We start from the raw sequence: 17035 nt of genomic DNA, 5'->3' as shown, positions 1-17035 counted from the left end.
AGCAGTGAGACATCTTCACCGATCCCCGACATTTCCGCCATCCTGACCTGTGTGCCGCGCTTTCTCCCTCCAACGGAATTCCGACTTTAATCAAATGCAGAATGAAAAAAGAGCCCTCCAAGCCTCTGGGATATTTTTCCATTAACCATTTTGACACATGACTGACTGTGGGGGATTATTGGTTTTTGAAGAACTATTAACAGCTGTACATTTGCATTTTAATACACTTCTACCCGCCCGTCCTAATGCAATTTGCCACCACCACCACCTCACTCCCGTATAACCACTCCGACAGCTAAAAAAGCCCTCTAGATATAATCATTTTAATTGTGTAGAAATTATTAGTTTTTGTTAATCTCTGCAGAATCTTCGCGGTGGGGTGCCGGTGACTCCCAAGTTCACTGCAAATTGGTGCTTTTTGTTTTGTCAGGAAGGTTAAGGATAAAGTCAACGAAAATGGACGAACTTAAAGTAAAACTTCACAAAGGTTTAAATGTGTAAAGAAGCACTATATAACTTTTCTGTTGGAGAGTTCGGCATCGGCTTGTCTCCCTAGAGATGTTACGGCTTTGCCCAGATTGTTCTGCAGTACAGCTTTTAACTTATTTGTCGTCATGGAGACAACGCAACATCAAGTTACAAGTCAAATCTTACAAAACAAAAATAAACGGGGAGGTCTGGGTAAATGACTGTTTACTTTGTTGAAAATTGCTCTAAGTATAATTTTGCTCCAGGTTTATTTTCAAAGCCAAAAGTTTTAGATAAAAATGGCATCAAATTTATGTTGTGAATATAATATAAACAAAAAAGAAAGAGAAGAAAAAGAAATGTTGACACAGCAATATTAACACATTTGGAATTCTTACATTCAGAATCCATGTGCAAAAACATGTGCACCCTTTTACATGAACAACAATATTTTCGCCTTTATTTAATTACATTTTATTTATTTATTTAGAGCCTGTTTTCTTTTTTCCATCATGCAACAGCATCGCAGTCACTCAATGATTCGCAGTGGGTTGCATGATGTTGGTCGAACGCATAATTCGCTAGACTAATGTTACACCTATAAAGGACAATATTTCAAACAGGATTGGCCAACATTTAAGTAATATTTCTGAATCTTAAGACAGCTAAATGTGTTCTAAATGAGCTTGGCAAAGGGCGACCCACCCCTGGTCCCGGAAGTAAATATCCCATTCGTTTTTCTCGTAAACATTCTGAAAAAATTGAATATCAAATGTTTGAAAGCTGAGGGCTAATCAGCTACATGATAACTAATGACCACAAGACCTACAATTTTAAATTATTAAAATGTTTTGCAAAATCTTGATTGATTTTAAACATGCTTTTAGGACTTATAACAACCCCCTTAGTTACCACGTAGCTGGTTAGCCTTCACGATGTCTTTTAACTCTTAATATTTGAAATTTTCAAAAAGTATATGGGAAAATGTTTGAAAAATTAACTTCCAGAACCACAATGGACTGCAAGGTGAGTGGGACTGTTGAGCTATATAAGGAAAGGTGTTACTATCCCTTACAAAGCGGGTGTGTCTGAAAAACTTCAGAGAATTTTCAGACAGTATGAGATTCCTGTCTTTTTCAAACCTACAAACACTTTAAGGCAAAAACTGGTTCACCCTAAGGACAAACTCCCGAGCCATAAACAAAGTAATGTAGTTTACTCCATTCAGTGTAGTGAAGAGTGCAGTGAGCATTACATTGCAGAAACTAAACAGCTGCTCCATAAGAGGATGTACCAACACCGGCGGAGGGTTCCTCTGGACCCCAGGCCATTGTACATCTTCATCTCAAAGACACTAACCACTCCTTTGAAGATAGTGAAGTTCAGATTTTAGCCAGAAAAAAGATATGGTTTGAGAGAGGAGGTAAAGAAGCATTTTTTGTTAGGAAAGAGAATCTTTCCTTAAACAGGAATGGAGGCCTGAGACATAATTCATCCCCCATCTATAACTCCATCCTCAGACCCAGAACAATAAAAACAATAGCAGGGTCGTTAAGGGCTGAATAGGGCAGTTTCAGCTGAAACTGGAGACAATAGCTGTTTACAGTTTCAGTGTGGTTAGCCCCTCCCCTCAGATAGAGGGGAGGGGCTACAGTGTCCACCAGCATCTGACCAGAACTGAAGAAGCAGCTTGGATAAGTAGCGAAACGTCTTCACTCCTACAACGATGTGTCCAGTTGGCAGATTTGAACTTTGTCATTTGCGATGGTTCTACTGGCCAAAAAAGTTCTACAAATCACTGCTAAAGAAGTGTGGAAGTTAATTTGGTTGAGGAGTTGGACAGATTTTCAGACTTTTACTATAAATTGTAAGGGTGCTGGCAGCCAGGGTCTTAAGCAGTTGTGGATGAAGTACTCAGTTTTGTTATTAAAGTAAACATGCAGATAGTGGAGCAAAAAAAAAAAAAATCAAGTAAAAGTTTTGTGTGAAAACAATTTTCTTAAGCAAAAGTATTTAAGTACCCGTTTAAGGGAAGATCTCAAACAATAATGATAAATACTTACTTACTTTTCAATCCAGTTAAAAATGTAGTGGAAAGTACAGACATAAAATGTAAATTACACATTCCTAAAATTTGTACTTAATACCTTACTACTTTTACTTTGTTACATTCCACCATCGATCTTAAGGGCTCAGAATAGAACTCTCTTCATATACATTTGAATTAGAGGGGGCCAATGTGAGGCTTTTTGTCTCGGGCCCCAAAGATATTTGGGGGTCAGTGTTAATGTCTGTATCAGTGGCCATTAATTTAGGTCAAAGCATCACACTTTGGACATTATAGCCTGTTACATCATTTATTATAATTTCAACCAGATGGATGAACTTTGATGACCTTCCCCTTCATAGCAGTTCTCTTCTACATCCATTGGCTTGAAGATAGAACAACAAATGTAAATGATAAATGATAAACCAGTAATGTAAAACTGATCTTGTTCTATTACTGTAACTTCATAGTTATTTCCAGGAACACATATTAATTTCATAGCCAAAAGACATGCTGTCTTTAAGTGAATGTTGATGCAATAAAGCACAGAAGCCACACTGAGAACTCTCACTTGAAGAGATGGCAACAAAAACAACAGTTTATCCACTAATCCGAAGTTTGACAGTTCAAATCCCGCTCTCGACATAAACATCATTGGTTGAGCAGTCAGATCAACTGACCCACAGGTTGGTGATGCACTTCAAGCTCCCACAGATGAATGCTGTTGTCCCCACCCACAGGTGTATGAATGTGTGAGTGAATGGGTGAGTGGTTCTAGATTGTACCTTGGAAAGGTGCTATATAAAAATGTCGCCATTTACCATGTGTTACTCTTGGTTTAGTACATTTCCCTTCACTTTACTCCTGGTTTGGTACTGGCTTATTCCTTAAAATAATAGTAAAAACCAACTAGCAAAATAAAATAGCTAAAATTGTCCTTACCTTGACCCATCCTTCATTGTCACTGGGGCCACATGGCATGAAATTCAGGAGCCATCACCTGATATTAAAATATGTCCAGGAGCTCCAGAATATCTCTCTTTATTTTTTTTTACACAGAGAGGACTCAGTCTGGTCCACACTCCCTCTGTCGCACCTCGAACCAGCCTCAAACACAACCATGCAATGTTTTTTTTATTTATTTCAGTGATGCATATGAAACGAAGCAGCTCATTGGTCACCCATCATTTTGAACAAAATGAAATATCTCTCATTTCAGATTGACAGAGTTTTGTGGCTGGGCTCGTTGATTCTGCAGAAATCCCCAATGTTTTTCAATCTCCTGTGATATGTTTGATTCTTTTTCTTTACCTGTGAGCAGCCATATTTGTTTTCCTACAGATGTATCAGCATGTCACTGATTGGCTAATCCACCTGTCAATCACACTCCTCTGAACCCAGGGAGACAGAACAGTAACCAGCCTTCATTTTCGTATAGTATTGGACAAGTATTCTGTATTCTGAATCCAAGGCAAGCTATGAGTACCTATCCTTTATGGTTTTATGCTTTATGACCATGTTGACATCAGATTGTATCCTCACCACTCTGCTATGTCATGTGTCTACTCTGTAATAACGCTATTTATCCATCGTTATCATGTTTGTCGAATCCCTGGTGGCTTGTTAAAAACCGGTATTGAGGGCAAACTTTGGGCAGCAGCTACTTAATGTTGACAGCCGTAAAAGCACCCCGCGGACCAGCACACCAACCTGGCAGGCGCTATAATTACTGATAAACCGCGAGCTAGCTAACGGCGGCGGATTTCCCTGTCCCTCCGGAGGTTCTAATCTGTTTAAACCCCAACGTTGATCCGAACTGCACAGTCACCGGATTGGATAGCAGGTGCCGCTGTGAAGTCCCACAACAGACGCTATCGGGCCCGCAACCCAATCTCCACGTCTCCCGGGGATCCCAATGCGTGTGTTTTGTTTTTTTGACGACTGCTGTGTCCGACTTTCTGGCAATCTGCTCCATCACACATGGCGCCGGATCAGAAGACGCTGCGAGAAGTAATTAAAGTCAGGCACAGAGCTTAAGTGTTCCGCGTGTCTTTGACGGTGGAGGCAGCGCAGTCTGTTAGCATAAAGACGGTTTGTTTGTGTAAAAATATAATGGTGGGGTAATTAATCATAACAAGGCCGTAGACAAAACAGAGCTGGGCAAATGACATTCACAGGTTTAAAAAATCATGAGGCATAATTATGTGTCTGCCTGCTAAAATCTCAAAGGGATTTCACCACGCTGAGCTACTGAAATGTGATAAATGGCCTACATTTGATTTTGTGTAAATAATTATATGCTAGTATCGTGGCATTGTGCAGTTTTTGAAAACAGTTCAAAGTTTTATGGACAACAATAGGCCTCTCATGAGATTAAAAACTATTCAGTACAAAGAAAGGTTTATACCAAATGTATTCAAATAGGTCATCAAGCAAGATTCATAATGGGTGTGTGCTATTTGATAACGATGATTTGGTGTCTTATAATTTCATGCTAATATTTCCTCTTTCTATAAAGCTTATACGCTTCATTCCTTTTTTTTTTTTTTTTGCTTTGTGTTACTGTTGACACAAGTGAAAAACTTATGAATTCTGCTATTTCATCGATTTATACGGATCCCACTTAGCTACCCATTTAAAGACAGCTAGTCTTTCTTCTTAATTAGCGACCATGCTAAAAAGTGCTTTTCAGATTCTGTTTCTATTTAAAGCTACAGTTTCTTTGCAATACAAAGTTAACAAAATTTGCAAAAATCTACTTTTTTTTTTACAATGTTAAACTGTTGTTCCCTCATCAAAAACATGCCTGAAGTGCTTTTGTATGTTGTTTCTGTTCGAGTAACTTAGCAACGGGAGATTCAGAGCATCAAAAGCGAAAGTGAAAGTGAAACAAATCAAACTTTTTTTTTTCTTTTTCAAAACAATAAAAGGTAACATGGTGATCTAAATATGGTATTTGTCAACAGTTATAAATCATAGAAGTGTAATTTTTCATATTTAAGCAAGATATTTGAGAGATGTCATATGAACATACAGTAGTCTATGCTGAACAGTTCCGTGTATATGGTTCAAAATAACTCACACAAAAGACGATTCAATTGTTAAAATTTACTGTAATCTTTAATTTCTATGTACATCTCCAGCCCTGTACCTCCCCCAATAAAGAAAACTTTAGCGAATACTTTTCATATATTTAGTGGGTTTTACAGCTTCTGTACAGGAGTTCTGTTTTCATGAGTCACATCTAGGGCAGAAACATCATTTACTTTGTTCCAAGAACCAAGAACGAGCATAAATGGAGTGAGAGGGGGACACAGCTCATGGGGGAATGTACAGAAGCAGCGCAGGATTCAACTATGTACAATACAAACCATTCATACAAATTAGGCTCTAGGATATAATTCAATACATTACATTTGATATATTAAGTGACAATGAGCAAGCCCCTTTCCCCATGGACCACAGTTAGCCCAGAATGAAGCAACCACATCCTGTCCGGAGAGGAAGTCCGCTCGAGTTGTCCAAGGTACGTATCTACTCCCAACCTAAAAGCATCACACACCAGGATCTTTGAATGCTCAGCCGTGCCTCTTCAGCTGCCTTGCAAGTTTTTTAGTTTGTTTTTTTTAAAGTTTTTTTTTTCATTGAATAGTTTTTCACTATATTTCCAGTTTTGAAGGAAAACTCCAAAGCACAGCTGGGGCAGACAATCCATTTTGTCCAGGGGATAATGCACAGTTGTATTAGGAAAACGGAGAAAAGTAAATATAATATCTACGAAAATGTCAAATAATAACAAATAACCTAGCTAGCCACACTAGTAAATGTGTCTAAGGAAAAAAAAAAAAAAAAAACGCACAAAAAATATGCTTTTTTCCCTTCATTGAATTAATTTGAAATTTTGAGGGAAAAAAAAGAAAGGTCAGTGATCAGATATTCTTGTGGTTCACATTTGACACTAACACCCAAATAATAAAAAGACCTAACCTAAAAAAATGTTACATCAAATTTTGCCAACAATGCCAGATTTTAAACCTGTAGAAATTGTAATAAATAACTGAAAAAAAAAAAACACGCAATTTTATGCTACCTTATTCTTTCTGAATCCATTGAAAGGGCGAAACAAGAGAACAAATACATGTATGACATCAACAAGCATGTAAAATGAAATGACAGTAAATCAATACAATAGGTCCAGATCACAACTAAAACATGAGACTACATCGAGTTGAAGCGGGTCCACGATAACAATTCTTGCAAAATCTAATTCTAATTTTGGGTTATCCAGAACATAAAACAGTGCCTTAAAATGACATTGTCTTTCAGGAATAAAAAAAATCGAAATCCTGCTAACTACACTAAGATAGAGGTTCACTAAAATAATCGCTCAACTGTCTAAAAACAAATCATCTAGGTGTTTCATTATGGTTAGGGATGCACCGATCCGATACTGGTATTGGATATCGATGCTGATACTTCCAGATATCGCTTCAGTCGGTATCCTACTTGGGCGTATAAATGACCATAGTTGGCGTAGAAAGTCTCATGATGTTTGAATTTTTGGTTATTTAAATTCGTCCTGTAGTTACTTAAGAGATACAGAACAGCTACATAACACAAATGGATCAGTTTTGTCTTATTTTATTTCAGTTTAAAGGAAATCAATGCTGTAATCAGTCTCTGGTCCCTGGTATCAGTCGATATCAATAGCCATAATATCAGCAATGAAAAAGCTAAATCGAAGCATCCCTAATTATGGAGCTGAAATTGGGTAATCATTTGAAAGAACATTGATGGTACAATTAACATTTCTCTGAGTAGAAGCCCCTCCACCTTTCCACAAGTGATTGGTCAGTCTGCAGTGTTGTCAGCCAGAGGGGAAGTACGGAGTGTCACTGTGGTAGTTGTAGTCCGGGCACACCTTCTGAACCAGTTTGTAGTCAGTGCTATAGAACGATATGAAGATGCAGATCACCTTGAAAGGCTTTGAACATAGCCAAGAAACATGGCTCTGGGTCTGCTCCTGGTAGCACGTCTTGGAGGGATCAAAGTTGCAAAGCGTATTCTTCGCTCCCTTTTCCACCTTCTCGTACTCGATGCGACAGTTGAACGACTTGGAATCCTTTGCGTCAATCACCGACTGTTGCGCCGCTACATCGAACTCGACAATCTTGGTAGGGGGCACCAAGCTAACCGAAACGTTGCCTTGACCCGTGGAGTTGTGTCGAAAGTAGACGCTAAAAGTTCCGTTTCCGTGATCGACGATTTTCCCGGTGATAAGAAGGTTGAGTTTGACGGTTTTGATGTTGGAATGGAAATCGCCCCATCCGAACATTTTCTTGAACTTTCCGGTCTTGACCATCGGCCGCCGTTTGGCCCGTGGTCGTGAGTCCTGGAGGTCCGTGGTGTTCCGCAGCCATTCCCAAAGGTCCTGCTCGGAGTAGGGTTCGGGAGTGTCGTAGCGGAGGTCCAAAGCGGTGTTGTTCTCCTTGCCGTGGAGAGTTTGGGAGAGTAACCGGCTGATCGACAGGTCTTTGCTGCTTTCTGTCCATATGTGCTTTAACGTGGATTTGGGGCTGCCTGATTTGATGATGTCCGACTTGGAGGCGTGGGCACTTGTGACCTGCGAATGACAGAAAAAAGAAAACAAAAAAAATCATTAGCTTTTTGAAAAATATTTGAATTGCCATAGGTCAATGGAGATCACTCGGTAGTACAATGTATTCAAATCTTCATCTGACTACTGAAAACGTCTTTGGTTTGTGAAAGCAGAACATTTTTTTCTTTTCTTTTTCTTTTTTTAAAATATTGAAATAAGGCAAAAATAATCACATAAAAACAAAACGCTGAAGGAGCTCTTTCTTTCAGCGTTTTGTTTTTATGTGATAGAGACAGTGAGAGAAACAACAGATGCATAAACCACCCAAAAAACCACAATTGATTCTTGTGATTCTTGTTAGAACATTCAAAAACATGCCTGGAGTAACCCTTTATTATTAGTCTGTCTGCATCTCCCAACCTCAAAATGCTCTGTTCCACCTTGTGATGTCATGATGCGGTAGTTTAAAAGTTAACAGCTCCTTTTACCTTTTGTTCAGTAGAGATTGACAGTTTCGGGGTTGAAATGATCCAACTGATTCTAGTGAAGGTGTATGGAGTTTAAAAACACAGTGGAGCACTTCCTGTATCACCACATGACATCACAAGGTGGAACAGAGTGTTTTTTGTTTGAGAGAAAAACTCGGCCTAAATATGGAGGATTTGTTTGGTATGTTTGTGATCACGAAAGAACATTATAACAGATCAGAAGAGTGTAATACACTGGTAAAATGTTATCTATGTTTTGTTTTAATAGTTTTGTTTATGGTGGCATTACGAAAATTCTAAAAATACATTTTCAAACAAACATGAGATTCACAAGTGTAGAGTTAAAGTACAGCTGTAATTATTCATTCATTTGTTATATATTGCCTCTGTCAGATAAATTTGTTTTGTTACTTCAAATTGTGCTTGTATTATTCAACATGTTTTATTTGTACTTAATTATATTCACTGAATGATTTATATGTGAACACATTATCCATCATACCATTTGGAACATTGATTTTTCCCAGTCCTTAATACATAATAACTGCCCGATCAATCCTATGTAACTCCACTGGGGCCCAGCAGATCAATGCATTCTGCTGTCTTCAATGTCAAATGATGGGTCACAGCTAAAACACAAATCAATTTCTCGCATTCACTCGCTTTTGTCAGACAGCAACACTATCGAGCCTGGCGAAATGGTCAGGTTTACTGTAATTGTAAAGACTAAGACCAGGACTCAAAGAAAACTCAGACTAAACTACGATTAAACTGAGTCTTCACCTGGAATGAACCATATAATCAACTAGAAGGATATCGCAAAAAATTCTGTCTATAACCCTTCCTATTGTTAACAAAGACAGGCCTCCAGGTATGAAGTGAGTAAAACTACGCTATTAACAGACGCTAGCTCCTTGAAGCGATGATTGATGGAGCTACGAGTTTCCACGTTTAGCGCCGATGAGCGGGATTGCGTTCACAAAGGGAGCCGTGGAGGTACGCGACATTGATGGGCCTATTCCTACTGTACAAAGTGACAGCAAATCCGTCTTGTGAGGGTTTTTGCATTTCGCAGGTTGCCCCCAGGATCGATACACAGAAAATAAGGTTGCGCTACCAATCACTTTGACTAGAATTGGACCGCAGTCTGGTTCTAAGAAAGGTGGGGGGCTGGGGTAGGGAAAATGGGTCTATGTATGTGATGAAATAGATATAGTGGGGGGATAGTGTTTGAAATGTGAAAGAAATACAAGATATGATTGTGGCCAAGACCTGACAGATATAACACAGGTTCTGGGGTTTTAAATATACTCGGAAAAAAATCACTTGAACATGTGATTTCTTCCATAGGCTATGTTCACCTTTGCAAAATTAAAATTGTGGCTAAACCATAGACTGTATAAAGAAGTGGACTAAGTGAGCGTTCAGCTGCAGTCAAATGAAGTTCACTGAGGCTAACAGTTATTGGGGTGAATCTGGAGTCGAGTTCCATATTTGGAATTCCGACCCCGAGTATCATAGCAACCAAAGAGCCAATCTGGAGCGAGACTGTTGAAGGTAACACCCCTTTCTACCCACACCACTGGTTTAGCAAGGAGCGGGCCCTTAGTAACACTGTCAGTCAAACCTGTTGCTATCTCTAGCAGGAGCGACCTCGGGATTTGTCTTTTATTAATGTTCATATCATGATATATGGACAAAATAGTGAAATAATAGCACCAGGATCATATAGAGAGGGTTAAGACCATAATAATGAGCCTGAAAGCAACATTCATGGAGAGAGGGGCGACAGTTTTTTAACAGAAAGTGAATTGGAGTCAGAATCAATGGAGCCAGAAGCACGCCCATGCTCACTTCTGCATTCCAAATAGGAATCTATGGGCTAAACTGGGACTAAAAGCAGAACTAAATCTGGATTAAACCAGGACGAGATTAGTACCCAACCAAGTCTAGATCAGAACAAACAAACTTAATGTCAAGTAATAAATACGAAGCAATGGATGAGTTAATTAAATGAAGGTGTAAGGATTTAAAATCAAGAAATACTTCCTGGATCCAGTTGCTTATACAGACAGTTTAAACAAAGCATTTCAGTTTTGCCTGAAAGAAACTACCTCACTAAAGGATTGCCTCTGTGCATGAAATTAATTGATTTTGAGGTGCAAACAAACAATCGTTAAAGCAGACCTATTATGCAAAATCAGCTTTTTAGAGCTTTTTACCATGTTATAGTTGTTTCCCCTCACCATTTACTCAGCCGACGTTGTAGTTGAAGTGATTTGTGCATGTTTGAGCAATCTTTCATCACTTATTTTCAAGATGGAGTTTTGCAGATTTTCACAGCCATCGGCATATATCCACTACACTAACCCACTACACTGTACTAACTTCATTCTCTGATTTTATTCTCTTAATCAGTGATAGTGTAGGATTCTGGAGCGTCGCAGTCATTCTGACACAAATGAAAAAAAAAAAAAAAAAAAAAATCTGCAGCAAATATATTTGGCTATAGAATGTTGTCATGCCATCTGAAAACCAACAAATGATACTTTGCAGTGACATCACGCTGGGGGTGTGCTGCATCTATTTCTATGACGGAATGTTCAGCAGTCAACATGGTGACACACAGCACACATTAGCAAACACAGCCTCATAAGTTTTAAGATATATGTCTTAAAACTCAAGAGAAAATACAAAACACTTTTTTCAGGACCCTGTTATCATTACGAGTGTTCATGGACTCATTTTGGTGATCGATTGTCAACAAAACAGGTGAATTTGACTAACTGAAAAACTGTTGGCTAATGCTAGCTTGATGTAATGTTATTTGAGACAGCTGTTGTTTAACAGTACACAATCAGTTCATCTGTTGTAGTTCCAGCGAAGTCAATTCTCTATGGTCAGACAGTGTAAAAATAAACCTCAGATTAAAGTCTCACTTGAGTAACAGAGCTTCAAACAGAGTAGTGCTTTCAGTTAGCATCACAACCCCGGGGATGTTGATGACACCTGCGGCAAAGTATCAATAGAGAAACAAGCAAAATATGCAGGATTACTCATACTCAAATTAAACAATAATAAAATAATAAATCAACAATGTATAATTAAAGAAGAAGTTTTACACCACGGTTAAATGTGAGAAGAAATCCACCACAAACACTCACATGCACACATCACTTTCTTACCAAGCAACACGGGTAGTGTCTTGCCTAAGGTCACAACATGTTTTTGCCACTGGCGCCCCACTGCGGAATCTAGAATGCCCGTGTCCCGTCCAAGTACTATCCAGGCCTAACCCTGCGTAGCTTCACAAATCCGACAAGATCAGGCTCTGACAAGACAGTACGGCCACAAACACCCAGAGCCACATACAGTAGACAGCAGACTGAATAGTAGTAAATAAGAGGAGAAAGATATAATTTAAAAGTTCCTATTTAAATATCAAATTCTGACATCAAACAAGCCTCTTAAGCACCTATTTACAGATCTAAGACTGTTCCCACTGCTCCATCCCCCTGTGGAGTCTGTGAATGTAGACTAGTGGAGTGCTGAACCAGGCTGGAGTGGCTGCCTGGGTCTATCTTTATCCAGGAGTGAGAGCACTTGGCTGGGAGAAGCAATCGGCAATCACAGCCTATTCAAACAGGTGAGGTGCTGAACTCTAGTATGTGTATGTGCGGTTAAAATGAGGATTATACTATAGAACTGCTGGGATAATGCTCTGTGAAAAAGACATGGACAGACAGACTCTTAAAGCATGGATATAGGATTATTATTATTATTACTATTACTATTAAAAATTCTATGGCTGCAAGCGGTAGGGGGCTCTTTCACTTTTAATCCTTAAACTTTAATCCATGCATTTATCCAGGAATACGGGGCTAGTTGCTGAATTACTTTTTAAAGAAGACATTTTGTGCTTTTGTCTGCTGTATAGTTATAATCCATGACACCCGTGGATTATTATGTTATATTTTGGACATTTTAAATCGCAATGTTCATCTTAAACGGTGAAAACGAGGATAGATTGGAGCAATGAGGTCTTGAATACAGGAGAATAACGATTACTCAACCATGTCCAAATCATTCTAACTGTGAATATAATGTATTTGCTATGAAAATGCAGTACAGCACAGAAATAATGATAAAAGTATGGAAATATTATAGTAAACTATTTATGGAATCTTCCTGATCTACACCTAATGACATCATGCAGTAAGACCAAGCGTTTTGAGCTCGAGAGGAAGCCAGAATTAGTTAACAAAACAACTAAAAACACCAGGTATGTTTTTTGACGCGAAAACAAGACTTGGATAATACAAAGTTGGTAAATGTTTGACATGATGTGGGTCCTTAATAAAATGAGAACTACTATAACAGGAGAGTTTGTGTATCCATACGACTAACTGGATCTAAACATGTCTATTTGTTCACACAAATCATCTTTCATGTTTTCCTGGACTTATGTTTGTTTGTTAGAACAAATAATTTCCTTTTGCTTGCAGAACTTGTTACTCATCATGAGCATAATGCATCTTATTTTGCTTCTCTAACTTACTTTTTATCATTGGCTCAAAACATTTACCATCATAATCACAACGCATTTTCTTTTACTCCCCCAATTTATTTTCTAATGTGTAATGTTTGCACAATGCATTTTCTGTAATTTGCAATTGTTTTGACTAATTTAGTGTAAAGAAAGACATAAACAGCTCAAGCATCAAGCTCAAATATACGTCACCCATGCTCTCATGTGACAATTCTCCATAAATATGAAATAGTTAAAAAACAACTAATGTGACGTGCCATAGTTTCATTAGTAGGATGCATACTGATTGTGTTGTGATAGCGCTCTTAAAGGGGAGTGGCATCGAGAGCAAAGGGAGAGGAGACTCAGAGTGTTAAAATGAAAATGAAACTTATGAAATATGTTAATGTGCAGTTTTTGGCAAATAAAGCACTGGTGATCTAAATATGTTATGTGTTACAGTTAAAACCTCATAAGTAAAAATACCCCTCTTTAAGGAAAGTGATTACTTCCTAATTTGAAGGATTTTATGGTTACCTTTTCCCATTCAAAAGATAGAATATTGATTTGAATGGCGTGTTATTGCTAATAATAACAGAGGCCAAATCCTTCAAATCAGAATGAAAACCCATAAATCACAGGACTATTCCAGCTCCAAACTGAGTCTGTAAATATGTAAAATAAAACTATACCAGTGTTTCAGAGTTGATTTAGAAACACTGTACTAAAATATTTCTTTCCCTCAATGCAGATGTAAATAATAATCCACACTAGGCTGGTAGACTCTAGTATGCTATATTGTGGAACATTCCAGGCAAAGAAACAACATCTCCAAGGATATATGTGGCAAATATATGTGGCCAACGCCTAAAAGTTACATAGTGCATATTTAAAAAACATCTCTTATCCAATTCTCTCAATTTAGTCAAAGGTCAACCAACGATATCTAGCGTGCTAACACTCTAGTCTCCGGTCTATTCTCGACTCACTGATTTGTTTTAAGACTTGTGCTGCATTCCATTCATTTGCATGACTGTGTTTGAGAGACCCATTAGCATACGCGCTCGTCATCTCGTGTGCCGTCGCTCTGAAGCTAAGACAGAGCAGTGATTAAAGACGAGAGCGTTCACTTTAGCAAAAACATCTCAACAGCTTCCATTTCTGCTCCTGTCTGCACACAATTATCTCCCCCAACCAGGCTCGAGACAGCTCAGAGCAGAGGCAGGTCTGAGGATGGAGCTAGAACACTGGTTTGGAAGAAATCGTTAAAAGTAGTAAAATACAACCTTGTCAATGCCAAAGCTCGTCTAGTCTTGGAAACTAAGCAGACCTCTTCCGATACTAGTGTAAACTGCTCAAATGCAAACAGCTGTCATGTCCTTTAGCAAGACATTTCACCCAACTTGCCCAACTCCTACCATCAAACTCCAAAACTCCTAAACATTGGTCCAGTTGACAAACTTTTCTAGTGCAACGCCACCTACCTGGATGACTGAGGGATTGCACAGTCATCGAATAACATGCACTTTAAGTAAGACAGTAGTAAGTATGTAAATCAAATCTTAAGTTATTGGGGATAAAATACATAGTGCTTAAAAGGCCCTGTATCCCCCATGTCTGAGAAAAAATGGTCTGAGTCTAGCAGTTCAAAAGCATTTTACAGTCCAAGAATCAGGAAGTGCTTGGGAACTCATCATGGTGAATAATTGGGATGCTCGAAATGCATGAGGTAAGTGAGGAATAACTTTAGACCACTGCAAACTGTTTAAAATGAAGTAGCTCTGTTGTTGGGACACTAAATATCAGATGCAGCACGTTCAAAAATTTACAGCACGACTCAAATCAAATCAGCCAGTATCAAAAGTACACTCCTTTGCCATCCACTTCCTCTGTACCCTCCCATCCCATTCTCTTCCTCTCACAATAGCTCCTGTTTTTGCTCAGTCTTCCAAAAATCCTCCCCTCTCTCCTCACTTCATCCCCATTGTACCCCGCTCCCCCCCCTCCTCCTCCCGGCTGTGGATGTGTTTATCTGCAGCCTGCATTGTGACTGAGCGAGGGACCAGTCTGGAGCCAGTGGAGAGGCCCCGGGGCCGGTTGTGTGAGGTGCCAGCTGTACAGAGAGGGGAGGGGCCGGGGGGAGCCAGCACCTGTAAACATGGCCCCGGATGCGGTGAGTCGAAGCCAGGCACACAGTTGGTTTCCCCCAGGCACAGACTCTCCTATCACTGCTGCACTATACCAAACACACCCACAGAATGCACAAGTATGTTTATGCAGGAGGACACAAGTCAGACGTATTATAATGAGGCAAGTTGAGGATGATGAAGTTGTTATGAAATGAGTTGATGTAAATTGAATTCAGAATGCGTCAAAGAAGACATATTGTGCTTGTGTCTGCTATATAGTTATAATCTATGACACCCGTGGATCATTATGTTATAATTAGCACATTTTAAATTGCAATGTTCCAAACAACTTCATAAAATAAACATGTCCGCTGACTTCCGCGGTATAAAACTGAAATAAGTACAGAGCAGTGGGCGTGTACCAGTGGCGATGAAAAATAGGCAGTTAAAGATTGCTCAAACATGCACGAATCACTGCGAATAGAACTTTGAGAGGGTAAATGAGAAGGGAAACAACTATAATATGGTTAAAAGGTCAGAAGTACATTTTACATACCTGGTTGACTGTGTAACTTTTCTTTTGAATGGTTCACTACTTGCTTGTGTTTATCGAGCTGTTATTGCTTTGCCTATTACATTCTATTTCTTTGGCTTATCTGGGGCCGGGTCGTGGGGGAACAGTCTAAGCAATTATTATTATTATTATTATTATTATTATTATTATTATTATTATTATTATTGAAATATGTATTATATATGGTAATACTTTTTGTTTTCGTGGTTGAATTTCCACTTACCATAATATTAATTTATGTGTTTTCTAGACATGGCACAGACAATAACAACATCATTACCCAGTTATTAAAATGGGTAATGGCTCTTCAAACAAATATAGCAGCCGTGATGTCATGACAGCCTGTGTGAATAATGCCTGTTTTAATGCCTTTTAAACCTACTGAAATGAATGTTGTCTGCAGTGCACGGTACAGTAAATATCCAGTTGTTTCTACAGACATAAGTGGGGAATAAATCCACAGCCTAATGGAGTTGTTTTTTTATTTTATTTTTTATGAAAACGACGTACCTCTTACTAAGCAGAGCAGGGTATTTTCATGTTTTAAGATGTGTCCTATTCAATAAAACAGGGCTTTCTGTTTCAATAAAAAGCAACTTAGGGTGGAATCTTTAACGTGTCTGCTATTATTACTACTCCACCGCTCTGCTCGCAAGTGAACCTTATTCTACCAACTACAACGAGTTACAAAATGCTTCTATTACTTGGGTAGATGGTCAAATTTAGGACTAGAGGTGGACTAGACCTGGGACTAAGCCAAGACTAGAACAGGACCAATCCAAATCTACACTACCACTCAAAAGTTTGGACACACCCTCTAATGTATTTTTTGTTTACGACAGCTACATTTTATATACATATGGAAAGTATCAAGTATATGATGTATATGAAATTACGTAGTGGAGAAAAAATATATAATTAAAGACTGCACTACACAAAATCAAGCTTTCTACCATGTTATAATGCTGCTCTCATAAAACACATGCCTGAAGAGGTTCTAGATGGCATCCATGCATGTTCGAGGAATTTAGCGATCTCTCTCAGGCCCTAATCGAACCCTCCTTATGGTTAGCTGTAAGATTCTGTGCAATGTTCAGTCCACAAGCCTACATCACCCATGCTCCCACACGACAATTCTTCATAAATATACAAAAACATGATACAAATCTACACAGCAACTTGGCAAACCTGATGCAATGTGC

General features: G+C 38.7%; 1 protein-coding gene across 1 annotated transcript in view; it reads right to left on the bottom strand.

Annotated features, from left to right (window-relative positions):
* Nucleotides 1–5618: 5618 nt before the first annotated feature.
* Nucleotides 5619–17035, bottom strand: part of nxph1 (neurexophilin 1) — a 62303-nt gene continuing 50886 nt past the window's right edge. The window contains exon 2 of the mRNA XM_033975261.2: nucleotides 5619–8138. Within this exon, the coding sequence (XP_033831152.1) occupies nucleotides 7383–8138 (756 nt within the window). The 3' untranslated portion in view covers nucleotides 5619–7382. The remainder of the gene's footprint in view (nucleotides 8139–17035) is intronic.

This window comes from Periophthalmus magnuspinnatus, chromosome 11, assembly GCF_009829125.3.
Source record: "Periophthalmus magnuspinnatus isolate fPerMag1 chromosome 11, fPerMag1.2.pri, whole genome shotgun sequence".
In the NCBI taxonomy this organism is placed as follows: domain Eukaryota; kingdom Metazoa; phylum Chordata; class Actinopteri; order Gobiiformes; family Gobiidae; genus Periophthalmus; species Periophthalmus magnuspinnatus.
The sequence above is the reverse complement of the archived record's forward strand: the minus strand, read 5'-3'. Positions and strand labels throughout refer to the sequence as shown.